We start from the raw sequence: 26,295 nt of genomic DNA, 5'->3' as shown, positions 1-26,295 counted from the left end.
ATTATTGTTTCTTGTTCATTATCTTCCATAGCCAGTCTTAAAGCCTTTAAGTCAGTCACATTCATGAGATTTTATGTGAACATGATGTTATAGGGCTGGAGAGAGGTCAGTAAGTAAAGTCTTCACCATAACAACCAGAGTTTGGATCCTTAGAGTCCACATAAAAGGTGGACATGGTGGACATTGGTAACCCCAGTACTAGGGTCAAGCTGGGGCAGGAAACTGAGTCAAGAGGACCCCTGGGAATTTCTGACCAGCCAATCTTGCCAATTGGCGAACTCCACATTTAATGAGAGGACCTATCTTAAAAAATAAAGTGGAAATGGATCAAGATAGATACCTGATATCACCCTATGACTAAACACACATGTGTGCACATCACAAACAAACAAAAAGCCCATAGCACTATTTTGGATGTAATATATTTTAAGTATTCAAACTACACTTATTTCTCAAGGCACTTTGGTTTGTGCATATTATAAAACATTAGTATTTATTATATGAAATCTTGCTCAGAACTTGATGTTATCTGCGCCGCTTCATATGGCATACTTTAAGATAAATATTAATAATTTTATGTAAGCTTCATTTGTCGGTCTTAATATGATTGACTCACTTCTGCTTAGGCTTTGTAACAGGAGGTCTCTGCCTATCCTAACAATTCGCTTCACAATTCATTTGGATCTTTTCAATATTGATGCAAATATGCTGTTCCTATTTTATAAAAGTGTATTGCTCTATCGTTTAAATAGAACTAAATTCTTCTCATCTGTGCCTGGAGAACTATAACTGTGACAGTGTTTGTCTGTCTGTTTTGCAGGTTTTACTTACCGCATGGTTTGAGCATAGATACAGATGGTAATTATTGGGTCACAGATGTGGCTCTCCATCAGGTGAGATTCTTGCTTGTCAGTATTCACTTAGAAAGCTAAGACATTTTAATTTTCAAAATGTTCTGGATTTCATTAAAACTTTTTCTATGGCAAAAAAAAAAAATTGGTAACAAAAAAAGTGGGGCAGTCATGTCTTAGTAAGTTCTGTGTGCTATTATAGAGCAACATAGACTCAATAGCTTGTAAACAACCAAAAACTTCATTTCTCACAGATATAAATTCTGGGACCTGGAGATGATAGGGTTCTGCTGTGGGTCCCCTCCTGCGTTTCAGACAGGCCTCTTTCCAATGTGTCCTTTCATGCGGAAGGCAAAGAGGGCAAACTCCTGTGTCTCCTCTTGCACTTTCTCATGAGGTTTCACCATGATGGCCTCGTTCCTTTCAGCTCCCACCATGAGTGGAATTAGGATTCTGATAGAAGAATTTAGAAGGCATTCATGTTCAGCCTATATCAATCTTCACTTGAGCATTTTTTTTTTTTTTTTTTTTTCTGTATAGCCCTGGCTGTCCTGGAACTCACTTTGTAGACCAGGCTGGCCTCGAACTCAGAAATCTGCCTGCCTCTGCCTCCCAAGTGCTGAGCATTTTTATTTTTGAGCTGTGCATGGTATTAGATCTCTCTTCTCCCTTGGGCTCACAGGATGCTAACAGCCCAGTTTCCTATTCACTATTTATTAATAGATGGCTTTGGGAATAACTTAATTTCCATATGTTGAATTGTGAAACGAGAATTATACTGGATGATCTTGGGGATAGTGTCTACTTTTAAAAGCATCTTCCTTTGAATAAGAAGAATATGTCTTCCCATACTCTCATTACTTGGTCAAATCTTCTTTATCATGTGCGTGTATGTCAACGATAATTATGAAAGTGGGTAAAGCTTGTTGTTGGGTTTTTGTTTTTTTTTTAAGGTGTTCAAATTGGACCCACGTAGCAAAGAAGGTCCTCTCTTAGTTCTGGGAAGGAGCATGCAACCTGGCAGCGACCAAAATCATTTCTGCCAGCCCACTGATGTGGCAGTGCAGCCCAGCACTGGAGATGTCTTCGTGTCAGATGGTTACTGCAACAGTAGGATCGTGCAGTTCTCACCAAGCGGAAAGTTCATCACCCAGTGGGGAGAAGGTACCTATCACTGCGCATGCTCTTCAATCGGAATTCTGTGTCAGCAGGACCAAAACACAGACATGGGTTCGCTTGTCGTCAAAATCTGTAACGTTTCTGTAACGTTTCTGTACGTCATGGATGTAAATGGTTTATTTGCATGAATTTGGAAACGTATAAAGCTGTTGCATCAGACTTTGAACGACCTTATGAATGGTGCAACTGTGGCTTTTCTTTGTCCTATAGAGTCTTCTGGGAGCAGTCCTAAGCCAGGGCAGTTCAGTGTTCCTCACAGTTTGGCCCTTGTGCCTCACCTCAATCAGTTATGTGTGGCAGACAGGGAAAATGGCCGGATCCAGTGTTTCAAAACTGACACCAAAGAGTTTGTGAGAGAGATTAAGCATGCGTCATTTGGAAGGAATGTCTTTGCAATCTCATATATACCAGGTATTTCGTTATTATTGTTTGCTTTGTTATGTCCTATTCTGCCCTTAGCAATTATTTTATTCAATGTGCTTCTTAAATAACCTTTTTATTCATCAGCACAAGATGCTTTATATATCAGATCTGAAATATCTTAAAACTATCACTGCATTGTAAATCACTTGAACTTAAATGCACTATTCCTTTTTCAGAAACAATGGACTCCAAAAAAAGTTACCAGCTATTTGTATTGGGTTTAAAATGTTCCCAAACACTGATTCCTCTATACTTATAATCATCTGATCTAGTTATTAAGTGATTAATATTGCCTTCACACTATCAAAAAATGTTATATATCTAATAGAATCACATTCAAATTACTTCTGTTTCACATTTCTTGAAAAAGTCCTGACTGCCTTAGGATTTTGTTGCTGTGAAAAGACACCATGACTGAAAAGGAAAACATTTCACTGGGGCTGGCTTACACTTTAGAGGTTTATTCTGTTATTGTCCTGGTGGGAAGCATGGCAGCATGCAGGCAGACATGGTGCTGGAGAGGGAGCTGAGTGTTCTACATCTGGCATCAAGAAGAACAAAGTGGCACTGGACCTGGGTTGAGCATTTAAAACCTCAAAACCCACCCTCAGTGACAAACTTCCTCCAACAAGGCCACACCTCCTAATAATGCCACACCCTATGAGCCTACGGCAGTCATTTCATTCACCACCACACTGGCCAACTGATTTAAAACAGAGAAAAAATGTAAAGTAACAGAGCATGTATCTAAAGGTCAGGAGAAACAACCAATAAAATCTTGATTTCTTTAACATTTTTATATAAACTGTAATGGTTGTAAAAGTTTTCAAATGAAATTTGAAAAAAAAATCCAAACTCATAAAATAAAAAGTACACAATTCACATGACAAAATAAATTACCATAATTTTTCTTTGAATATGTATTAAGGCAATTAATATTTTAAGTAAAAGTTTATACACATCTTGAAATAACTAGTTTTGTAAAAGCAAACATTAACTATAGCCCCCCTCCCCCCTTTAATCACAAAACCTCTTATTCAACTAGGGCATGAAATCAAAGGACCAGGTGACTGGATGAGGAACAAGTTTGTGTTTTCTGAGAAAAGTGAAAAAATAAATACATAAAGACTCTCATTAATGTCAACAAGAAAGACATTCTATAGTTGGCTTTACTCCACATCAAAAGAATTAATTTGTCAAGAAATTTCAATTAGTAAAGAAGGTAATTAAATAGATATGATATTTTTAAAATCTGGGAAAAGATAAGAACTCAAGTTAAAAACAGAATGTAAGTGAGAGCCAATGGCTTCACAGTATCCTGAAGCAATGGTTTATGCTCAGATTGGATTGTGTTATAGGAAATATTTTAAGAATCTCTACAATCCTTTTTAAAGAGATGAAAATATGTTGACCATAGGTTTAGCATTACATGTACTTTTTAGGCTTTGCAATGCTCAGGCCCAAACATAGAACCCATGCATGCCAGGCAAACACACTACTATTGAGCTACACTCTCAGCCTCTTCTATTCTTTAATGTGTTCTTTGAAAATGCCGTCTGCAGACCTCTGAATTATTTAAGACATCACCATTTCTGTTATTTCAGTATATACAAAGATATGTAGTTTTACTGCAAAGTGTGTTCATGGGAAGGTACTTAGATTTTTGCTGTGACAGCTTATCTTTAGCTGTCTGAAATATATATCTCATGTTTACAAGCAGGAGTTGTCTAAAATCAGATTATTTTTTTCTGTACTGCAATTCCCTTAACTTCTTTAAGTTCTCCTCCTACTCTTGCTTGAGCCAGATAGACATTGCATAGTTTTCAAAACATGATCAGATGCTCTGAACTCATTGACTTTGGTAACTTAAATTTTCCCCATTCCTACTGAGGATTCCTCTTATATCTAACCCTAAATGCCAGTATACATGTACATCAGTAACTGTGTATCCTGATTTCTTATGGCTTCCTACCTGGAGCAGGCTCTCCAGCTTCTTCTTTTCTTTTCTTTTCTTTTCTTTTCTTTTCTTTTCTTTTCTTTTCTTTTTTTTTTTTTAAAGATTTATTTATTTATTATATGTAAGTACACTTTAGCTGTCTTCAGACACTCCGGAAGAGGGCGTCAGATCTAGTTATGGATGGTTATGAGCCACCATGTGGTTGCTGGTATTTGAACTCCAGACCTTCGGAAGAGCAGTCGGGTGCTCTTACCAACTGAGGCATCTCACCAGCCCTCTTATTTTCTTATATACAAAGGTTGATCATCTAATCTGTTAGGCCCAGATCTGATAATTCACTGCTAAGAATTTTTCATTGTTTGCAAACATAGGGACCGGGTTAACCCTAACTACATTGCTTATGTATATGATGTACTTCTATTTCAATCCCAATATTAATCCATATTTTAAAGAAAGACTACACCTTTTTTGCTACAGGTTTTCTCTTTGCGGTAAATGGGAAGCCTTACTTTGGAGACCAAGAACCCGTGCAAGGATTTGTGATGAACTTTTCCAGTGGGGAAATTATAGATGTTTTCAAGCCAGTTCGCAAGGTACTTACATGCAGTGCCTAGCTGAGTTTTTATAAGACATTTAAAATAAAATATCAATATTCAATGTTTTAAACACAGTAGATGGACAACTTTCTTAGCTGAGTGGACAGGCATATCTTGTTATGATGTTTACTTAAAATAAATGTCCTTGTCTTTTCCTAAACCGTCTGTATTTCCAGATGAACATTAGCCTCTACAGTTCCAATTTTGTAGTATAATCAGTATACAGTGGCAAGCTTAAATCGACTGTACTTAGCAAGTCAACATAGATATGCTGATTGACAGATGATAGATGGACAGACAGATATTTTTCCTAGTTTTATTTAAGTAGTGAAGAAATCACATTGTAAATGTACTATTATAGTTCTCTTTAGCACAAGCTGGCAACTTGTTTTTTTTTGTTATTGGTAGTACTAAAATTTTAAAAAATAACAAGAATGGAACACAGCGCTTTGTAGAATCTGTTCAAATTCTAAAGACTTGGCTAGATGAGTGGTTAAAGACTCCACAGTAATTTGCCACTGTATATTTTAACAGTACTTTTTACACATGCAGTGACCACAGCTAAGTGTTCCATGGGCTTTTGTCTTCCCACTGTATTGTATTTGCAGAACAATTGTCAGGGTGATCACAATACTCACAAACACTGCAGGCATGTGTCGGGGGTCCATCATCTGTAGAAAACTCAGCGTATTAAAATGCTTAGGCAAGGGCTGTTTTTCCAACTACAGAAGGGTTTATTGGGTTGACTTAGGTCAAAATGTAACTATCAAAAGTCATTGAACAAAGAATGTCTTGTTATCATGATTCTTAAGTTGCCTGTTAGGATTACGAGATGAGAAAAAGAGAACTATAAAATGTCTCAGAATTTAGAAATCTGTCTGTAAGGAGATGGACAGTCTGGATTCTATCAAAGTTAACTGTAGGTTTTATACTAGATCTTAAGGATATAATTATGCACAAGACAGGACACAGTTTCCTCCTTAGTCCATCTTTGTTAGGAAAGGTTACAGAATCTGGAACAAAATGAAGTAAATACAAACTAAAGATTTCATCTCGGGTTCTCTTCTTGTGGGTCTCTGTTTATAGTTTGCAAGCATGAGTTTTTCAGAAGATATTTTATCTGAAAAGCAATGTGCAACACATTGAAATTATTGCATCTTTTAGAAGGAAGTCATTATATTAAGGGTACATATCTTACCTTCAGTGTTTTGAATTCTCATTGATTACCCGATCTTTAGAGCTATTCTTCTATGAGCTAACTTCCTTATACTTATTGATTAAGAAAAGAAAACTATTACTATTCTTTCAGGTTTACAGTTTGTCTTATGTTTGACTTTCTTATTCTTTTAGTGATAGTGTACTGTATCAAGTATGTTATTGACTTTGAATTGTATATCTACACATCAAAACTGAGCAATAAGCAAAAGACTGAATAATAATATGAGGTCTGAATTAGAATCTCAGAGCACATTGCTCCTAAACATCAGCAGTCACAGACTCATGTGGAGTAAGGCACAGTGTGCGGGTCAGGACATGGAACCTGAAGAGAGGCCGTGCTGAGGCAAAATTTGTTCTTCCTTTCAGAAAACAATTTATAATATCACCCCACGTACACAGGAAAAGTATTCTAGATTGATTCTGTAAAATGAAACAGGTTTATAGATCTCTCAGAATTTCCACTTACTAAGTTCATCATTATAAAGATTCAAAATCTGGGTAAAACAAACAATGTCGTTATGATTCATTACTGAAGTCGAAGGTTGAAGGTCAAGCTTTCCACTGCCTTCTCTGTGGGCATATCCATTGCTTCTTCCCTCGCATCGTGTGAATCTTTCTTCTCTACTACAGCAGTCTTTAGAAATGTTTACATCTGAATGTTTGATCCCTCTTAATGTTAGCATAAGGGTAAAAAGGTAGTATGACTAAAAAAGATGGTTTCATTCTTCTGTATGGACACTCAGGTAACCTAACACCATTTGCTAAAAATACTCTTTTCTCATGTGTGTATTTTGGGCCTCTTTGTTAAAAATGAGGTGGCAGTGATGGTGTGAACTTAAGTCTGGGTCTTCCGTTCTATAGTCTTTCTTTTCAGTGAACAGTACTGGAAGCAGAGGCATGGAACTGCTCAAGATGCCCAGAATAAATGAAGGCTAAATGATCAGCAATGATATTTATGGCCCCATCTATGAGGCTTAGGGAATACTGCTGAAGAGAGAGTAGAAAGAGCTAGAGGATAGGAAGAAGGGCTAGGGAATGCATCTGCTAGGCATGAAATGGCTGTTTCAGTCATGGGAGAATCAGCCCATTCTTAGTACTTAAGAGCACTGTCTGCTTCTGCAAAGGTCCTAAGTTCATTTCTCAGCATCCACATTGGTGGCTCACAACCACTGTAACTCCCCTTCCAAGGACATAGTGCCCTTTCTTGGTCTCCTTGGACACTGTGCTCACATGCATATACCTACACCCAGACATAGACATATAACAGCAGTTCTAATATAATAAAAACTTAATCTTAATAAACAGAATGGGTCTGTTTACAGCTAACCATAGATGGAGCAGCTTTATCGCCGCTATTGGTTCCTAACTGCTGACCTAGTGGCTACTGATGAATTGTGGGAAACCAGGCATTACTGCTGTCAGTTACATAAGCACTCATGAGTCTGCCAGGCTCCAGTGGAGAGTTCAAACTCATAGCTACATGGGTAGCCCTGGCTAAACTGACTGGGTCTCAAAACAAAAGCAGATAAATATGGTAAATATGGAAAGGGGACATTAGGGTAGGAGAGAAGGTTAAAGAGGATGGAAGGGATATGAGCGAGCTTGGGGGCATAAGGAGCCTGAATGCGTAGGATCCCTTTATGAATATGTCTGAGGAGACATTCAATAGTCAGTCTTTTAAAGCCATGAGAAACGTGAAAGAAAAAGTAAACACAAATAAGTCACAAAGTACCAAATACAACTGCCCTGAAAAAATAAAATAAATAAAACAACTTACAAATTTTCAGTTTTTAAAAGAATTTCAAGTCAGTAGTATAGGTCCCTGTTGCTTTGCTCAGTGTCTAGAACTGTGCCCCACAGAGTCAGGACACAACGAATAACTGCTGTTGGCTGGAGTTGCTTTGGTGGGAATTAAGGTCACTTTTGTTTGAGTCACATGCTGTGTCTAATTTTTCTGTCATTCTGTAATAGACTTAAGTATAGCCTCATCCCAATAACAAATGCCTTTGCATTTGGCAGCACTTTGACATGCCTCATGATATCGTGGCTTCTGAAGATGGGACTGTGTACATTGGAGACGCACACACAAACACCGTGTGGAAGTTCACCCCCACTGAAAGTAGGCTCGTTTTTTTTTTTTTTTTTAATTTGTTCATTTTTATAGTATTTCTGTGTGTGATTTCCATCTTTTTTATTGTTTAAAATGGGAAACAAAAACATTCGCTTTTGATCTCTTTTTTTTTTTTTTGAAATTGGGAATAGGAAACAGGGATATAAGGGGGTTTGGGGTTGGGGTTCAGCACCTGTCTGGCATCTTCCGCTTTCTATTCCTTGTACTACAAAGGACGGAAAAATGAAGAGAGATGGGGGGGGGATGGGATCCTTATTTGGTATCCACTTCAGGAATTGAATAAGGTTTGAGATGTGGAGAGAGAGGGGGGTTTTGTTTTTTGGGTTTTTTTTTTTCTTTTTTCATTTTCCTGGCAGTCATTGCCTTGTTTCCAGAGACACTCCACAGGAAATTTTTGATGTGTGAAGTAATGTCTGTTACATTAAAAGCCAGCGTTAATTCCAGCTTGGTTACAGCAGGAAGAGACAGCTTTGGCAAAGCAGAGGTTGGCTTGTTGCCACAAGACATCACCCCCTGTGGCTCTCTGTCTTACTGCGTTTTAAGGGACAGCAGCATCCTTCCCTGACACTCCAGGCTCAGCTTTCCTCCACATACTGAGTTGCTGTATTTTTATTTAACTCAGAACATAAAGGAACACATTTGCTCCATCAGACTCTGGCCAGTTAGTGTAAAATTGTTAGGTTTTAGAGTTGGGGGTGGGGAAGGAGATTCAAGGGAACCCTGGAATAGATGACTTTATGTAGTGGTTTCAAGGGGACATTGAGCTGGATTATTGAGAAGTAAGGCATTTGTTAGAAAAGTAATTAATGTCACAGATAGACAGAGGAGAGGAACTCTGACAGAGACACTAAAGAGAGTTCAGGCTGAAGCACCAGAGATAGACAGAATGGCTGGTCTCAGAAGATAGGAGGCAGAGCTCATGGGGCAGAGGTGGAATCTGTTCTTAAGGCTATCTACAGAAGGCTGAGGTTTCACAACAGAAGTTCCTCCGCTCTGCTGTCTGAATCCCAGGCAAGAGTTAGAGAAAAGGGTAGGGAGGAAGATAGAGGGCCAAGATCCATTTGAATGTTAACCTACTTCAAAAATGAGAAAGGGCCCTCAGGATGTCTGATCACCAGGGACTCGCTGTGTCCCAGCAGGGTACCGGATAGTATCTGGCAGACCAGTTTGCTGCAGATACTGTGGCCTGAGCAGATGCTGGATGCTGGTGCTGTATTTTTGCAGAAATGTTAGAATTCTTTCATTTCAATGTGGACATCATTAAAAGTATGCTAGCCTAGTCCCTGGTTTCAGGCTATAAATCAAAATGCTCCTTATCTGAAGTTCACTGAACGTTTGCTTAGCCAAAAATATCCAATATCCAGAAATGCTTTTTAAATATTTTGGAGTCTAAGCAACAGGAGATAGTTGTAATTAGTAAAGGATTTGGGGACGATAGATTTGAGGTATCTAAAGCTGCAGCAGATAGTTATATTAGGTAAAGAGTTAATAAGGCCATGAAAACTTGATTAATAAATTATGTCAATAACAGCATAAATTCACGTTATAACAAGGAAAGAAAACAAATTGTTAGAAGAAAAGTAAAATTAAGTCTATAAACTTCAATCAGATATAATGTACATTTTATGTCTCAATTTGGCCAATGCTGTATTCAGTAACTTTTGAGTTTTAATTAATCTTTGGGTGACTTTTAATATTCTGAGATAAGGACCCAATTAGTATAGTGAACATAGATTCAACCATTTGGTGTCTTGGCAGATGTGGCAAAACTGCTCATCAGGAAAAAAACACATTCTGCTCATGATTTCAGAGGGTTCAGTCCTTGGTTGTTTACGAAGAAAATCACAGCAGCAGTGTCATATGGCACAAGGGAGCTTATGACCAAGAAGTAGAAAAGGGGGATAGAAAGACGGGCCACACGAAAGCACAGCCCTGTGTCTTCCAAGGCCCTACCACCTATTTCTCACACTCCAGTAGAGCTATCATATCAGTTCCACACAGGAAGTAATGCAGAATTAAGTCAGAGTCCTCCTGATCTCAGGACCTGAGGAAGTATTCACACAGACACACTCAGTCCTGCTTTACAGCTCCTGGAGGGACTTCTTAATCCAATGAGGACTGTGAGGGGCCTGCAGCCTATGCAACCACAGAAGTTACTCACCTTTCCCCTGCAAAATCTGCATTCAGCACTTATATCTTCAACAAGGACTCTGAAAGCATGGGCAGACCAAAATAAAACTAAAGATGATAATCCTCAAATAACTGACAAGTTATGATTTTTAGAAAAAGATATATATATACATACATATATACATATTATATATAATATGTTATATATTATATAGTATACATATTATATATTTGTTATATCATAGTATACAATATATAAACATATTATATAAATGTTATATATAAATATATACATATAATGTATGATACATAAATATATATCAGTAAATGTATATTAATACTTTTTATAGATGAAAAAGGCTGTAGAAATATAGCCATAGTCTTTTTATTTCAAATAGTAATTATTTTGTTTTATTAAGTCATCTATAACACCCTAGTGTTTAATACTCAACAAAAATTTGTCTTTGTCCCATGAAAACAACTATCAAAATACAAGTCACCAGCCTTTCTTAAGCTCTATAAGAGAAACAGGAAAAATAATACATGTGTTTTGAAAACTCTGATTGGTGTTGATATACCCCTGATTAATTCCTGATTAAAAAGCAGTACAATGTAGTATAAAACTTCAAGATAAAAAACTCTTCAGTATAATCAAGACCATAATAAATCAGGGAATTTAGACTTCTGCCCTGGGGAGACTGCCTGTGTTTTCAGTTAGTCAAATTCATAGAAGACTGCTGTCCTGCTTGGCCCCTTTGTTGCTGTGTTAAACACTGACCAAAACTAACCTGTTCTCTGAAGGAGCTAGAGAAAGTACCCAAGGAGCTGAAGGGGTTTGCAGCCCCATAGGAGGAACAACAATATGAACTAACCAGTACTCCCAGAGCTCCCAGGGACTAAACCATCACTTGAAGTTTCTTATGCATTGGTAGAAACAACCTTCACTCTAAGATGTGGTCCAGGTGCAAACAACGTAAGCAAGGGAGTGGTAAAACCACTGAACTGAATCATTCCATCCCTTGGGCAGAAAGAAAGGTCTGTGGGGATCAAACTGCCAAGGCTATCTCTCAGGGAGGGAGCTCAGAGAAGCAAAATGGTGGAAAGCAAGTGGGTTGTATCTGAGAGTCAGCAGAGAGGGGGGCCTTTGACTGACACAGGCTGTTCAGATTAAGTGGGAATTAGATGCTTTTGTCTTAGATAGTTGAACTTTGAGAGCAGACTGAGGAAGTTCCTGGTAAACAGATGCCTATGGAATGCTGAATTAAGTGTCTGTTTACCCAATAACAATCCTGTTTACCAGGTCTGAGCCCTCTGTTTAGGACATTGTCACCAGCACTGCCATCTGGGAGGGGTGAGAGGGAGTGGGAGGGTGGGGGCCTTGCAAATAGAATTTTGTCACCAGCTTTGCCATTTGGACCTAATAAACAGAGCTACCTGATATTTCAGAAACAATGTAATATTATGAATTCCCAAAAGGAAACCCCTATTCTGAATAAGTTATTAAAAATATTACCTCAACTTACCTAAAAAGGTTTTATAGAGGATTCATGAATTTGACCTCTAATTAGACTTTGGAAATTTATGTAACTGAATAAAACTGGTATCAAGGTTAAGTTTTTTAATGTTCTTTTAGAGGATTCTGATCTTCTCTCTTCTTATTGTGCTGTTACAGAAATGGAACATCGATCAGTTAAAAAGGCGGGCATTGAGGTCCAGGAAATCAAAGGTTGGTCAGAGTCCTCTCTCAACTGTCAAACCAAAAGCTATCTTGTTGGATTATTTTGGGCTCTTCTTGATTGCAGCTTAAAAATTATCAGGCTAAAAATATATAATGTGGTAAGTTGTTGCTCTCTGCTTTGTGCGGAGCCCTTAAGCCTGCACGCCGACACTTCTTTGTGTGTTGAAGGAAATAGTCCTAAGGACCTCCAATCATCGCCGATTCTCACTTATGAAATATGGATGAGGACTTGAGAAATCTATAACCCGTGAGCAAGAGAGATATGCAGAAAGGAAAAGATTCAACTAGTTGTATTGGGAAGTATTTTTGACTTTACATAAGGTAGAAAGAAAAAAAAAAGATTTTTGGTATGCTAGGAAAGCCGTCGTGAACTCTCATGTACACAAGTGAAAACCTTAGTGGGTAACTTCTATTTGATAGGAAACATTAGCGTATCCACCAGCTCCTGACGTACCTCACAGCCAACAAGATTGACTGAGGGCTTTGTAAAAGGTAATGTAGAAAACCTGAGAGAAATGACAGGACACCTGACCTCAGGGAAGTCACTGCACACATCTCCATGGCCCCATCCAAATTGACACACAGTATCTAAAATGAGCTTAGCTCCTGGTGAGTGGCTACTATTCCCATTCAGAATCTCTGTGTAATTACTTCTCCCCTACCCAAGAGCCAGTTTGAGTTTTTACTTTTTCAACAATGTGTAGACTTTTGACTGGTGTTTGTTATTAAGGACTCTCCATGCTTTAAGTCATAAATCAATTCCATTCTTCAGATTGGACCCCCGAGTGAAGAGGTTCAGACTGAAGTCCAAGCATCTTTGTTTTCTTACTCACTTGTTTTCTTGCTCAAGGAAGTAGGTCGGAAAGATGTGTGAAGGAGCCACAAGCAAAAGAAAGTTGACATAGGCAGAAAGGAAAGTTAGCAGCAGGCTCAGCTCAGCATTGTAAGAGCTGAGATAACATTGTAGCGAGAACAAACCGCACTGTTTGGCATTTTTAGAGATTCTATGGAAGAGACAAATGCTGAGCGGTATTCCTCTTATTCAAATACAGACACAAGTCTTAAATCATCAGTGCGATTTGCCGGGGCACTGGTGGCGCACGCTTTTAATCCCAGCACTTGGGAGGCAGAGGCAGGTGGATTTCTGAGTTCGAAGCCAGCCTGATCTACAGAATGAGTTTCAGGACAGCCAAAACTGCACAAAGAAACCCTGTCTCAAAAAAACAAAAGAGAAAAAAATCATTGCAATTTACATAGTATTATCGATGTTAGGTTTATCCCCAAATAAGGGTGATATAAGAGATATTGCTGTTAATAACAGCTATTATTGGAACACTCTACATGGACTATACAAAAATTATCAAATGTAATCATTATATTAGCCATGTGATATATATCTTACATCTGAGGAAATAAGGATGGATATTACTAAGGAGACAGTACATGTTTAAGTCAAGTTTTAAACACAAGTTTGTTTGATGTCAAATCCTGTGCTCAGTACTTCAATCCGGTCACTGTAAATTCTTCCAAGAAAGGCATGCAGGAATGTAGGAATGATCTGCAGTATGTGTTGAAATCTCTAGAATTTTCAATGATTTTAATCTATTTCTGTTATAATATGTTCCACCAAAACAATCTTGATGGTAATATACTAGTTAGCATGTTGAGACCATGCCTGATTATCCTGACCTCTGACCTCACCTGGGCTGCTGGATGAAGAGAAAACAATTAATCCATTTAGATGGAAAGCATTCCTGTCTTGTGGCAGAACCCAGAAGTCAAAATAATAAATTTTACTAAAATGTCTGCCTTGAAAGTCCAGTTTTACTAGTCAGGAATATCCCAACTCTGTTCCCAGAACCCAGATAATTCTCACCCTTTCATAAGATTATATGTGTGTGTGACGACAGGAATACAGGTCATGCTGGATCTCTAGGGACTATTGCTTATCAAAATCATGAAGCTAACCTTTATAACAAAGGCCAAAGCAAATTCATAGTTGGCAGCATGGGTGTTTATTAACTTTATAACTCTAAAAATGAGTTACTTTAGGTGATCCTTCTCACCACGAGTGTTCAGATAAGTGGCCAATTATAACAAGGTTGCAGAACCAACATTTCAAGGGAGTTTCAGAAATAAGTGAACTGGGAAGGGTTTTAAATTTCAAATAGAGTCACTAGGAATAAAATGCATAGCTCCCTGCGCCGGGTGAAGGTGACAATCATGATCAGTCTCCAAGTAGAGAGAAAGAAAAAGCAAGAAAGCTGTCAAGTGCACCGAGCCTCCTGGGCCTTATTGAGGGAAAACTTTGGAAGGAGCTGAGAGGGCCAAGGCAGACTGTACACAAGAATGAAGCTCCCGTATGCTGGATATAGCTCTCATGTTTTCTGAAGTTACACGCTGATGTGTTTTCTAAAATCTTCATCCTTCAGTTGTGTTTGTTCTAAGCTAGGTAACAGTTGCTGTATTGCTACATTAAGAATGTCCCTCTGTTCCTGTTCATTATTCCAATTGCTTTTATTAAACAAGAAAGTCTGCATGTGGGTGCCAGGTTGTGGGGAAGATTTCATGTCTCTACACACACACCCTGACTTTAGGTCTACACACACACACACACACACACACACACACACGCACACACGTGCATTAACACACATGCAAACATGCATACACACAGCTACATGTAAGACATTAGTTATAGAACTGAAAGAATCAGCTTGCTATTCATAGAAAGTAGACGACACCGCAATGAACTTGCTAAGTTACATGCCACTTGAGACGTTTTTGGCTTCCACAGTTCTGGTATTTTGGATGTTATCTACTGAAAATACATGATTATTCTAACATTTGGAATGAAGTGGAATGTGTTTAAGATTTAAAAGTTTTTTTTAAGGGGTAGTTTTAAAATGTTGTATTGCAAAGGCAAAATAAATAAATAGATAAATAGACTAATAGAGATATACAAATACTATGTGATTGCCCCCACAAAGGAGTACAGATAACTCCCCCTTTAAGAAGCATTGCTTTGGAGAAGAAGAGAAGATACTTACTGTTCAGCTTTTAATACTGTGTTTATTTCTGTATAGCAAGAGATGTTTTGAAAGCTGCTGATTTTATAAGACTGTGAGGCATTTATATTCTAGGGAGGTTGCATGTGGCATCTTAAGCGCTAGGAGAGCATCATGTTCTGTTCCCCTTTACCTCCAGAAACTCAGGCATAGGCTAATTTTAGGGTCTTTAAACTTCTTCACACCTGTTCACCAGGGATGCTCCAAAATATAGGAACATGTAATAAAGAAATTTCAGATAAAGAATAAAGTGATATAATTTGGATTATGCATTATTTGAATGGGATTTCCAGGCTCTTTTGTGGTGTTGTGTTGGATTTTTCATTTTACCTACACAGTCCCCTCGGAACAGCAATATTGCTTTTCTTTCTAAGTCTCTGAGACATTTTAAAACAAACCTCTTCAGAAAAAATAGAACCTTGTTAGGACTTAAACATATTTCAGTTTATTCCAAATGTTAGCATGATCAAGAATTTTTAGTAGATTATATCCAAAATACCAGAACTGTAGAAGCCAAGAATGTCTCAAGTGGTGTGTAACTTAGCAAGTTCAATTGCTGTGTCTCATCTGCTTTCTGTGAATGCTAGGCTGATTCAGTCTGTAACAAACATCGTCTGTTTAATACAGCTCACTCCTGGCTCTGCCTCATGATACAAGGTGTAAATTGGCATAAGCATTGTAGCAAAAGCAGGAAGTAACCAATAGAAAAAACTGGCTAATAATTTTGCTAGTGTATACAGCTTTCAAATAGAATCAGGCAATCCTTGAATACCAATATACAAATATGTCTCATGATATTTAACCCCATGATTCCATTTTTACAACTTTTTTTCCTGTTTAAATATGGAACAAGTTTAAATATAAAATAATTGCATATATATATTCTGTGGTAACAGAGGAGATGGTGGAACAGTGGTCAGGTCTGTGAACCAATCTTCCATCCTCTTTAAATTTTGAGTGCCAGGCAAATGAACATGTGACAGTGTAGTCTCTGCTTTTGTGAAGCAGAGGGAACAAAGTGAAGACTTTAAGGGATCAGCAAAAATGGTAACAGTAGCGCCTGCTCATGAGCTTTGTGTGTGAATTAGAGAGCAAGGCCCAGTAAGGTGCAAGTGCTCAGTGACTGTAGCTGACATTGGGAAAGAGGATAACTCAGAACACTGAAGCAGTAGGTGTCAGTCCTCCATGTGTTTATATCATAAACTGGATGTGAAGTGTCCTGAGGGATTTCAGAAACATATATCCAGCAAGCGGTTAAGCCATCTACATGTACAGAAAATTAACCAATTTTCCCAATTGTGTTAAACAATCTATCCTTGCCAGTTTGTTGATGGCTGGGGTTCTCTGCAGCATGCAGTCTATATTGTATTGAAATGGAGAATCATAAAGTGAGGAATTAAGATTCTGGAAGCCTTGAGAAGCCTTTTAGCAAACAGGACTATAACTTCTGGCTAAATTCTTAACTGTTGCACATTACGGTTTGCTATACCCAGATACCTACATGCTTCTTAGGAATGGCTCAAAGTCCAGACTCATTTGAAATCAATAATTATTGCAGCCCCTGCACTAGCTTCTATAGCTTCATCTGATCTGTTTTTCAATGGTGTGTTAGGCCTGATATCTATCCAGCTCCTCTTAGCGGCTCAGGAAGTTGATAAGCTATATACATTACCAATAAAATGATATATATTGCACTTATATTTTGCTGAGAACCGCACAAAAGAACACACAGGGACGATTGATTTTTGTCTTTGTCAGTCTAGAATTAATGTCGATCACTACATAGAGTACTAAAACTTCACAATACATAAAAGTGATTCAGAAACTAAAGATATAATGAGCCAAATACTTATTAAACACCTTCTTTGTGACCCACATTTAAATCTAACAATATTATGAAGTAGATTGGACCACCGCTTTCCAAATGAGATTTTTGTAATACCAAGATACCTAACTTGCCCAAAGTTATTCTGCTAGTACACCTGAGTTCAACCATGATTGACTTAAGAATGCTCACCAGCTCCTTTCTCTACACACTGAAGTTGTGTGATCTTAACCTTGTAAGTGTATCTTAAACTTGAAAAAATGCGAAACGATATCTATTTTATGGACTTAAGAGGGAAGTAAAGGTGTATCAGAGATTACCACTGGGAAGGTGAAAAACTGTCTTTAGTAGTCACCATAAGTGTTCTTGACGTCATAGATGCCAACACGACCCCACATCCAGTGGTCTCAACAACAAGTTCTTGGAGAACCATTGTTGATTTGACTGGGTAGGGGTGGGTGAGAGGGTTTGAAATATTTCAATCAGTTGCATACTGTGGACTCTTCTCTCCCTGAAGAACCCGAGGCAGTTGTTGAACCCAAAGTGAAGAACAAACCCACCTCCTCAGAGTTGCAGAAGATGCAAGAGAAAAAGAAACTGATCAAAGATCCAGGCTCGGGAGTGCCTGTGGTTCTCATTACAACCCTTCTGGTTATCCCTGTGGTTGTCCTGCTGGCCACTGCCATGTTTATTCGATGGAAAAAATCAAAGGCCTTTGGAGGCAAGTAAAACGAGCCCCTTAAATTTGGAACCTGCCTTTGAAAGCATGTCTGGCCTACTTATCACTAGGAACCTCGTTGTGATTTATCTGTTTGGTTTGACTGAGACTGGTTTACATGCTCTCTGCCTTTTTACGATATTGTCTGTGTCTCAAAAGGTGATCATAATTAATATTGAAGATAACGTATATTTGGAGCCTCTGAATTTTTTGTAGTTTGATTATACCTTCTCCCACTGCCTTTTAGCAGTTGGCTTAAGCCCAAATAATATCACCATAAAAAAGCTATGAGGTTGTAGGTCCACTATAAATTATCTTGCAAATCAGGGAGAAGAACATTCCTGCTATTAGGAATGAGCCAGTACACGTAATACTTGGGTTGGGAATCTTGAGGCTGTGTTCTTTCCCCATCAGATTGGCTCTAGCTTCTAGCTGCATGACATTGGGCAAGTTACTTCATTTCTCTAAACCAGTTTCTTCATGGACAAAACGAGAGTAAAAGATGAGGTTGTGTAAAAATGAAGTAGTGTAGTAATGGTCATTAAACATTTACCAAGTTTCTGGAACCTACTCTGTACCCAGTACCACTAGCGAGTATAAACAGTAATCTTGGCAATAGAGAAATAAAAAGAGATGACCATTCTCAAGACTGCTTTATCCAGAATCCCCATAACCTAACAAACCACTTGGTTTTTAAATAAGTCGTAAGTTTGAACATTAGCCTCCCCTAACTGAGCAAGGCAGGGTCCAGTACCAAAGTCAGTAAGTTTTAAAAATAACTGTCATAGTATGAGACCTATTCAGGCTATTCACGTAATTAATCGGTGCCATCTTTATATTGTACCTCTGAGTGGCAACCTCCAGTCTTAAGGCAAATGTCTATAGCTATATCTGGGAAGGAATCTGCAGGGCAGTGTGGGAGGTAACATTTGATCAGGAAACAAAATCTAGTCTTGTTGGAGGTTCAGATAGCCAGGGCAGGGATTCGGGTACCCATGGGGAAAGCCTTGACACACAGGAAGACACTGAAACATAAACAAAGTAATGGTTCTTAGATTTTCCTTAACTTTTTTATTTACTTCAAATAAATCTTTAAAAACAATATAGTTAACTCTTCCCTTCATCCCCCCCCCCCAAAAAAGACTATCTGAAACTATCATAAGTATAAAGAAAAACAGCCAGGAAGTTAATTAGGCATAGGCTTTAGAAGAACAATCGTGTTGGATGTGGGATTTAATGGATGTGCTTAGGACAGATAGCAGTTCTTCACACCAGCAGTTCAATAAGATAACTGTTGGAAAACAAACAGAAAGAGCTGAGTAGATGAAACTCAGAATGTAGGTGAGGCAGACAAGATGATATATAAAGCCATAAGAGGGGATGATACCCATGTACTGTAGTGAAAACTGTAACAGATAATAGGAGGGCATAGAGCCTTGTGCACGTGGCAGGGCTCTGGGATAGTGAACTCAAAAAAGGAGAGGAAGTGGCTTAGAGAGTCAGGAAGACTTGTTTGCCTGTTTGCTCTTAGGGACATGGAACTGCAGCATAAAGCTATGTGGGAAGGTAGCAACCCAGGTCAAGCCATAGGAAAGTGTGTTTTCTTTAGGGACATTGTAATTCTATGCAGTTCTGTTGCATTTCACTGAATGGTACATTAGCCTGTCACTATTTCTAAGATTTTTTGTTTTGTTTTGTTTTGTTCCCAATGGATTTTATCTAAGGTTTTTATTCAGAAACCCTCCTGAAGGATTTTCCCTGATCCCACACACCTGGTTATGTATTCCACTGCTGTTCCACCCAGGCACCAAAGCAGGCATGGGGCATGCATGATTGGCTGTGGAATGCACTATGTCTTTGTGGAACTGAGTCTGATTTTTGGCTTTCTGGGGGTTCTCCTCCTTTCTCTGCCTTGTTTTCCACCTGTCTGCTGCCTCCTGCCTTTTAGCTCTCTTCATGAAGCTACCCTGCACCCTAATGCTTCTCTGAGCAGACAAGGAGGCCAAGGCAAACTGTTGAGGAAGAGACATACCAAGGGGACAGCGGGAGTCCTTTGGGAACTCTGCAGCCCCATAAAAAGAAAAAAAAATGATTTATCTTGGAGATGGGAGCCCCAGGGGAAGGACTGAGCTCACCTAGAGGTCATGGATATTATTCAGGATTTCCCGGCATTCCCATTCATTTAGGCTTGAGATGAAGAACAGCATATCCAAATCCAAAATAAAACTGTCCACTGCTATTAACAGAAGGAATAAAAGCTTAACACAGATATCCCTAAATGGTTGTATTACAAATTTCCAATTTTGGTATATAATATTTTGCTAACTTAATTCTATCCCAATAAAAATTGTTGATGTTAGCACAGTTTTACCATTTCATATATGTGTCACAGATATGGAGAGATGAATATGATCTCTCATTTCTTGGAGAAAAAAAAAACAACTGAGGCTCGAGGAATGATAATATCAAAATTACAGTCTATAAGAGACACAGACAAGAGTTTACCCTTGTATACTTCTCAATCTCCACAATTTTCAGCCTTCTTTATGCTTCTCAGTAGCATATATCCCTTTATAAAAATGTATAGTCACTTGTAAGTTCCCAATTTTATGTTGAAAGTTGAGCCCTTAGAGAAGGGTGAGAGATACATTTAAAAATGGGCCTCTTTTCTTTTCTTTCTTTCTTTTTTTTTTTTTTTTGTCTTGTCTTGTTTCGTTTAAAGCAGACCATGACCGAAAGCTCGAGTCAAGTTCTGGAAGAGTGCTGGGAAGATTCCGAGGTATGCCTGTGTCCTTTCAGAATCTCCATGTCTGGCTCAAAAGGTCAAAGTCCGCGAGCGCGTGTCTTGAAAAGAACCAGGCACTGTTTCACATTTTCCTATTTGGCACTTAGCATCCCAGCTGAAATGCAGAGGGAAGACCCTGAAGCGAGGGCCTCGCTGCACATGCTCAGCTCCGTTTTTCTTTTCCATGTGCCATTCTGTACCATCTAGTGCACTCTACCCCCACCCCCACCCCTCGCCTTCCATCTGTTTGCTTTGTCTTTGATAAACTTCCTGTGGCTGGTACTGTGGTCCGTGCTTGTCTTAGGGAAGATGACCTTTTCATAGAGTCAATGAAACGAAAAGCAGCTCAGGGGTTGCCAATTCAGGAGAGCTGTAGAGAGCCAGACTGTGAAAATGGATCTGAAGTATCTCCACAGAAACATATTCCTGGGGAGCTTAGGATTTTATCATTTACTCTGATAAAGTCTGTTGCGTAGTATCCATCTGGTTCTGTAAGGGAAATATCTTTGAATATCATTCTTTAAAAAACAAAACAAAAAACTCTACTCTCTTCCATTCCCAATTTCTTTCTCTGTTTAATGTTTGAAATTTTCCAAGGAAAAAAGACGTTTTTGTGCAATTTTTAACTCTACCATGGCATTCGATTTTTTTTTTTTTTTCAGCAAAGGGAAGCAGCGGCTTAAATCTAGGAAATTTCTTTGCAAGCCGGAAAGGCTACAGCAGAAAAGGGTTTGACCGAGTGAGCACAGAGGGGAGTGACCAAGAGAAGGACGAAGATGACGGAAGTGAGTCGGAAGAGGAGTACTCAGCTCCGCTTCCCACGCCTGCACCTTCCTCCTGAACTCCAGCCTTCCTTCCTTCCTTCCTTCGGTGTAGCCCAAGTGAGGTTTACCAAGATGCCCAGATTCCTTTCCCTTTAGCGCGTGTAACGTTCTGTGCATTTGATTGTAAACTGTACTCGTCCGTGTGGAACTGTACACACCTTAGTTACTTCATTTGGCTCCGTTGGCTTGTGTTTCTAGGTGAGGAGTTTCCTACCAGTTCACTCCAGTGCCATGGTCTTTATATGAACGTAGTATAGAGAAGCTGCCCTCCTCTTCTATGGTAGCGCTCCAAGCCCTGATGGAAGTTTAGCTCATTTACATTTGGAGACCCTTTCGGTTTTTTTCTTGGATGTAAATAACCCTATTCTCTGCTTGAACACAGTATTCTCCCAGTCCACACCCATTGCCAGTGTCTTTCTTTGGTGCCTTTCCTGTTCAGCATTCTCAGCCTGTGGCAGTAAAGAGAAACTTTGCTACTCAACAAAAAGCTGCTAAATCTCCTTCTATTTTTTTAAAATCACTAACATTATATTGCAATGAGAGAAATTTTAAAAAGTCTCTATTTAAATTCTTTTTTTAAATTTCTCTTCAGTTGGTGTGTTTCCGGGATGTCTTATTTTTAGATGGTTACACTGTTAGAACACTATTTTTCAGAATCTGAATGTAATTTGTGTAATAAAGTGTTTTCAGAGCATTAGCAGTCAGAGTGTATTTTTGTGATCTTTTTTTTTGCATACTTACTACATTTTATACACATCTTTAATAATTACACAATGATCAGTGACTAGAGCTAGTTCATTCTTTTCAACCAAGAGAAATGTTTTGAGTAAAATTTAGAAGATAATTTTATGGGACCAAGATAGATCAAAAATGATGGTAAGAAAGCTGGGCGTGGTGGCACACGCCTTTAATCCCAGCACTCAGGAGGCAGAGGCAGGCAGATTTCTGAGTTCGAGGCCAGCCTGGTCTACAAAGTGAGTTCCAGGACAGCCAGGGCTATATAGAGAAACCCTGTCTCGAAAAACCAAAAAAAAAAAAAAAAAAAAAGATGGTAAAAATATTCTTACCTAAATAAAACCAGATTCTCTTGAAAAACCTCATAAAATGTTTGACATATAGCACAATAAGTAGTAGAAATAGCTAATAGGGAAGGGGCCGATATCCCAGATGTCAAGAGCAAACGGGCCCATCAGCAGAGCTTACTACTTAATAGCTGTATTCCCTTAAAGAATTGCTTGTCCCAGGGTCAAGGGTCCTTACACTATAGAGAAGTTCTCACACTGACTACAGATTACTTTTTGAGATTTTTTTTTTAAATGATACATCAATGTAACTTAGTGAGAATCTGATAGCTTCCATTTTTAAAGGATTTGACTCTAGAACACTTTCATCAAAATGCCCGCTTATATTCCAGACATCTAATAATTAAAATATTAAGGAAAGAGACTTGCTAAAAAAATATGTTATTGTTTAAAATCTTACACCCTCGCAACAGGGGATCTAACTGGGAGTGTTCGTCAACTCCAATGTTGAGCTCAACCTCAAGTTACAGCTTCACTTTTCTGATTCCTGTGTTGCCCCTTAAAAAGAAAAGGTCCAACTCCGACCACCCCTTTTTCTCTCCACCAAATTGGTAGTAAATGCAAGAACAGTGTTTGGAAGGATGAGAGCATGTTCAACTCTATCTTAACCCGTCTTATTTCAACAGCAGAATTAGTTCCGTACTTGGACTACATGTGACACGGGCTGGCTGGGTTGCAGTCCAAGCTTGCTGACAGAAAAAGTTAGTCAGACTTATACCTACGCTGTCTTTTGAGGCCCAAGAGCTGACCACCAGCTCCAATTGCTATGCTTTTAAAATATGTCCATCTGATCCTGTCTGGACTGTTTTATGATGAATTGAATTGATATGAAGAGATCAAAATGCTAAAATACAAGGGAACATGAAAAAAGAAAGTAGACTCATCAAAATAGAATAATCCTTACAAGCCTGTGGGACACCCACTCGTGGACGACCCATTTGACTCCAGATTTTCTAGTAGCTCATTAAATATTTGATTATTTCCATAATTCATGAGTTCATCAAACATTTAGTTCTCTTAATATTAAGGTAAGAACAATTGGTCCCCAAGTGTTTTTAGAGGGTTAATGCCATGTACGGTAATTTGAATTCTTTAGTCAAAGAGGTGGAGTAGATAAGTACGTTTTGCAGATCTGTTACTGTACATGTCTCCCAACAGAGACAAATGGCATTAGAAGAAGGAAATCCCAGAAAACAAAATTTTCTCAGACATTATAATACTGTACTACTTCACTACAAGAAGTCTGCCTCTGCGGGTTACATAAAGGTAGAATAGAAACGAATGACCTGCATTGACTCCGGGAAGTCTTTTCATTGATATTGTTCTTAGCAGAACTTTATTTACTGAGTCAATTAGAGATTGCTCTGCCTAAGATCCTAGCCCTCAGCTGACACGGAATTTAAGAGCTCTGTTACTCTTTCAGACACTCTTATTTACCATAGTTGGCCTTTTATGGAATACAGCTGGGGGTGATGTTCTTAAATTTTCTGTGGATGAGTCTAATGTAAAGCAAGAGTTTAAACTCACTGCCATTGAGAATGGCCATTTCTATCCACTAGTTACAATAGAGATGGGTATATTTTCCCTAAATTATAGTTTGTAGGTGATTTGAAACAAAAGGGATTCTGAAATAACCTTTTTAAATTTATTCTTTGAAAGCTTCATACATGTATATAATACATTCTGGTCACAGCTCTGGGTGCCTTGATTCATTCTATGTATAATACTGCATATTAAAATTGTATGATTGACTAATTAAGAAGCATAGGTAAACAGCTGTGCTTTTGTTTTTATTGTAATTAGGTTGGTCAGAGAATATTATTTGGAGAGGTTAAATTAATGGCTTTCTCATTTACTGAGTTGAGCCCAAATTACTCTATGCATAAAAGTCTTTTGTTCTTAGCTCCCTTCCTTTCTTTATTAAATCAGCATATTCTTTCCGACATTTCCATGCATCCCTACACTTTAACCCAAATTTAATAAATCAAACGTTTAAGATGATGACAATGAATGACACAGACTTGGCATTAGTATCTACTCAACAGTCCCCTAAACTGCAAATCAGTGCTGCTGTATCCTATAGCAATATTTAAACATAAGGTTTGCTGAGACCAGGAATACTTATTTCAAAATACTAGTCCTGGACCCATTCCCACAGTTTTTGATTCGCTCCTCGGGTTGTGATCCAGAGAGTTGCCTCATTAAGAAACACCTATGCTCATTTGGATCCACTTGCTCCATCACGCATCCCTAAGAAGTGCATGCCCAGAGAGTAGCTGAGCTTGAGAACAACATCCCAAATAGACATCATACTTTATCAAATACCCCCCTCCAAGTACTAAGAATGCATGATTCCTTTTTGAGTTGTTTGCTAATGGAGTCCCATAGAGGCCACTGCACCAAAGATAGGCTATTGTCAGTACTATTGGTTATCCTCCAGAATGTGATGGTAAGGCCTTATTGCTGAAGACAACACATACTTGAGTCATAGAACATAGAAACATCTAACTGATGCCCAACTCAAAAGCATCATCCATACCGCCTAACGTGCATGTGCTGGATGGTGCTGTGCATCGCTGGAGGAGAGAAATAATCATTACATCCACACAGTACGCACTTTGTGGCAGTATGCTGCCTGCACTGGTGCAATAGCGGCATGAATGTTATCAGAGCACCCTTTTGGGGCTTGGGGAAAGAACTACTCCAAAATGGAACTCAAATATGATGTTAGATTGGGATTGATGGAGGTCACATGAAAAATTGGGATGAGGGAACGGGAGATCAACCTCAACAGAAGCAGATTGTCTCTTATCAGAACAGTGAAAGGCAGCTGCCTCTCCATGGGAGAAGGGAACAGAGACTGTGAAGATGCACAGGGGACATTAGAGATAGGTATGGCCTTTGCTCAGGCACCTGCCAATGCTCTGAGAACTATTCCCTAACGGAGAGGAAATCTCATAAGGCCCCACCACCAAATGAGCTATAGGCAATGGCTGCTATGAGAGGGAGAATTGGTCTTCTTCAGAAACAAATTCCTAATATGGTTATCCAATCCCAAGTGGTCATCTCCAAACACATGCACGCATGTGCGCGCGCACACACAAACACACACACACACATGCTCCTAAATTGTCTAATCAGGTTGTATTTATATATACACATATGTTGATATAATAATTATTCTAAGAGATCATAAATTTGAAAGAGAGTGAAAGGCATCAGAGGTTGGAGGAGAAAGGAGGTGGAGTAGAAATGATGTACATGAAGTACCCATGTACACAGATTTCAACTTATAATATATTTAAAAAGTGAAGAAGGGATACTGAAGGATTGTCAACACTGATGTATGTGTAGCCTCAAATACTCATAAACAGTACTCAATAAAAATGACATTAAATTTCCTTTTCATTTGCCTCACTATCGTAACAAGGACAAGAACTGTACAAAGGTCCAGAGGCAGAGCTTTGAGTTCTAGACACTGTCATCTTTACACTAAGGTCTCTACATAAACAATGTTGATACAAAACAGGTAGGTTCTAGTCAATAACAGATCTTTGCCTTAGTTATAAACAAATGAAACAAATGATCAGGTTGGCCTGGGAATCCAGGACTTCCTGTCCAAAGTTGCAAATTCTCCAGTCTTATCCCCAGCCCAGTAGCAGAAGACTGTCATCCCTCTCTGCCTCCATTCCCTGGGGACTTCACCCAACCTCTCAACACATCCAGTTTTCCTCTTCCTGGAAGTCCTCTCATCCCACCTTGTAGCCCAT

The 26,295-nt window shown here is 38.7% G+C and overlaps 1 protein-coding gene across 14 annotated transcripts in view; it reads left to right on the top strand.

The window, feature by feature from the left end:
- Positions 1 to 22,140, top strand: part of Pam (peptidylglycine alpha-amidating monooxygenase) — a 272,033-nt gene extending 249,893 nt beyond the window's left edge. For 4 of the 14 annotated variants that reach the window (XM_029538816.1, XM_029538809.1, XM_029538810.1 and 1 more), the window contains 9 exons: positions 821 to 893; positions 1,805 to 2,015; positions 2,241 to 2,441; positions 4,888 to 5,003; positions 8,244 to 8,343; positions 12,158 to 12,211; positions 17,634 to 17,837; positions 20,557 to 20,613; positions 21,282 to 22,140. In XM_029538816.1, coding sequence (XP_029394676.1) covers positions 821 to 893; positions 1,805 to 2,015; positions 2,241 to 2,441; positions 4,888 to 5,003; positions 8,244 to 8,343; positions 12,158 to 12,211; positions 17,634 to 17,837; positions 20,557 to 20,613; positions 21,282 to 21,460 — 1,195 coding nt within the window. In that variant the 3' untranslated portion in view covers positions 21,461 to 22,140. The remainder of the gene's footprint in view (positions 1 to 820; positions 894 to 1,804; positions 2,016 to 2,240; positions 2,442 to 4,887; positions 5,004 to 8,243; positions 8,344 to 12,157; positions 12,212 to 17,633; positions 17,838 to 20,556; positions 20,614 to 21,281) is intronic. The other 10 variants (XM_029538817.1, XM_021198044.2, XM_029538820.1 and 7 more) reach the window with 5 other exon arrangements.
- The last annotated feature ends 4,155 nt before the right edge of the window (positions 22,141 to 26,295 follow it).

The sequence above is a fragment of the Mus pahari genome, chromosome 5 (assembly GCF_900095145.1).
Source record: "Mus pahari chromosome 5, PAHARI_EIJ_v1.1, whole genome shotgun sequence".
NCBI lineage: Eukaryota > Metazoa > Chordata > Mammalia > Rodentia > Muridae > Mus > Mus pahari.
The sequence above is the reverse complement of the archived record's forward strand: the minus strand, read 5'-3'. Positions and strand labels throughout refer to the sequence as shown.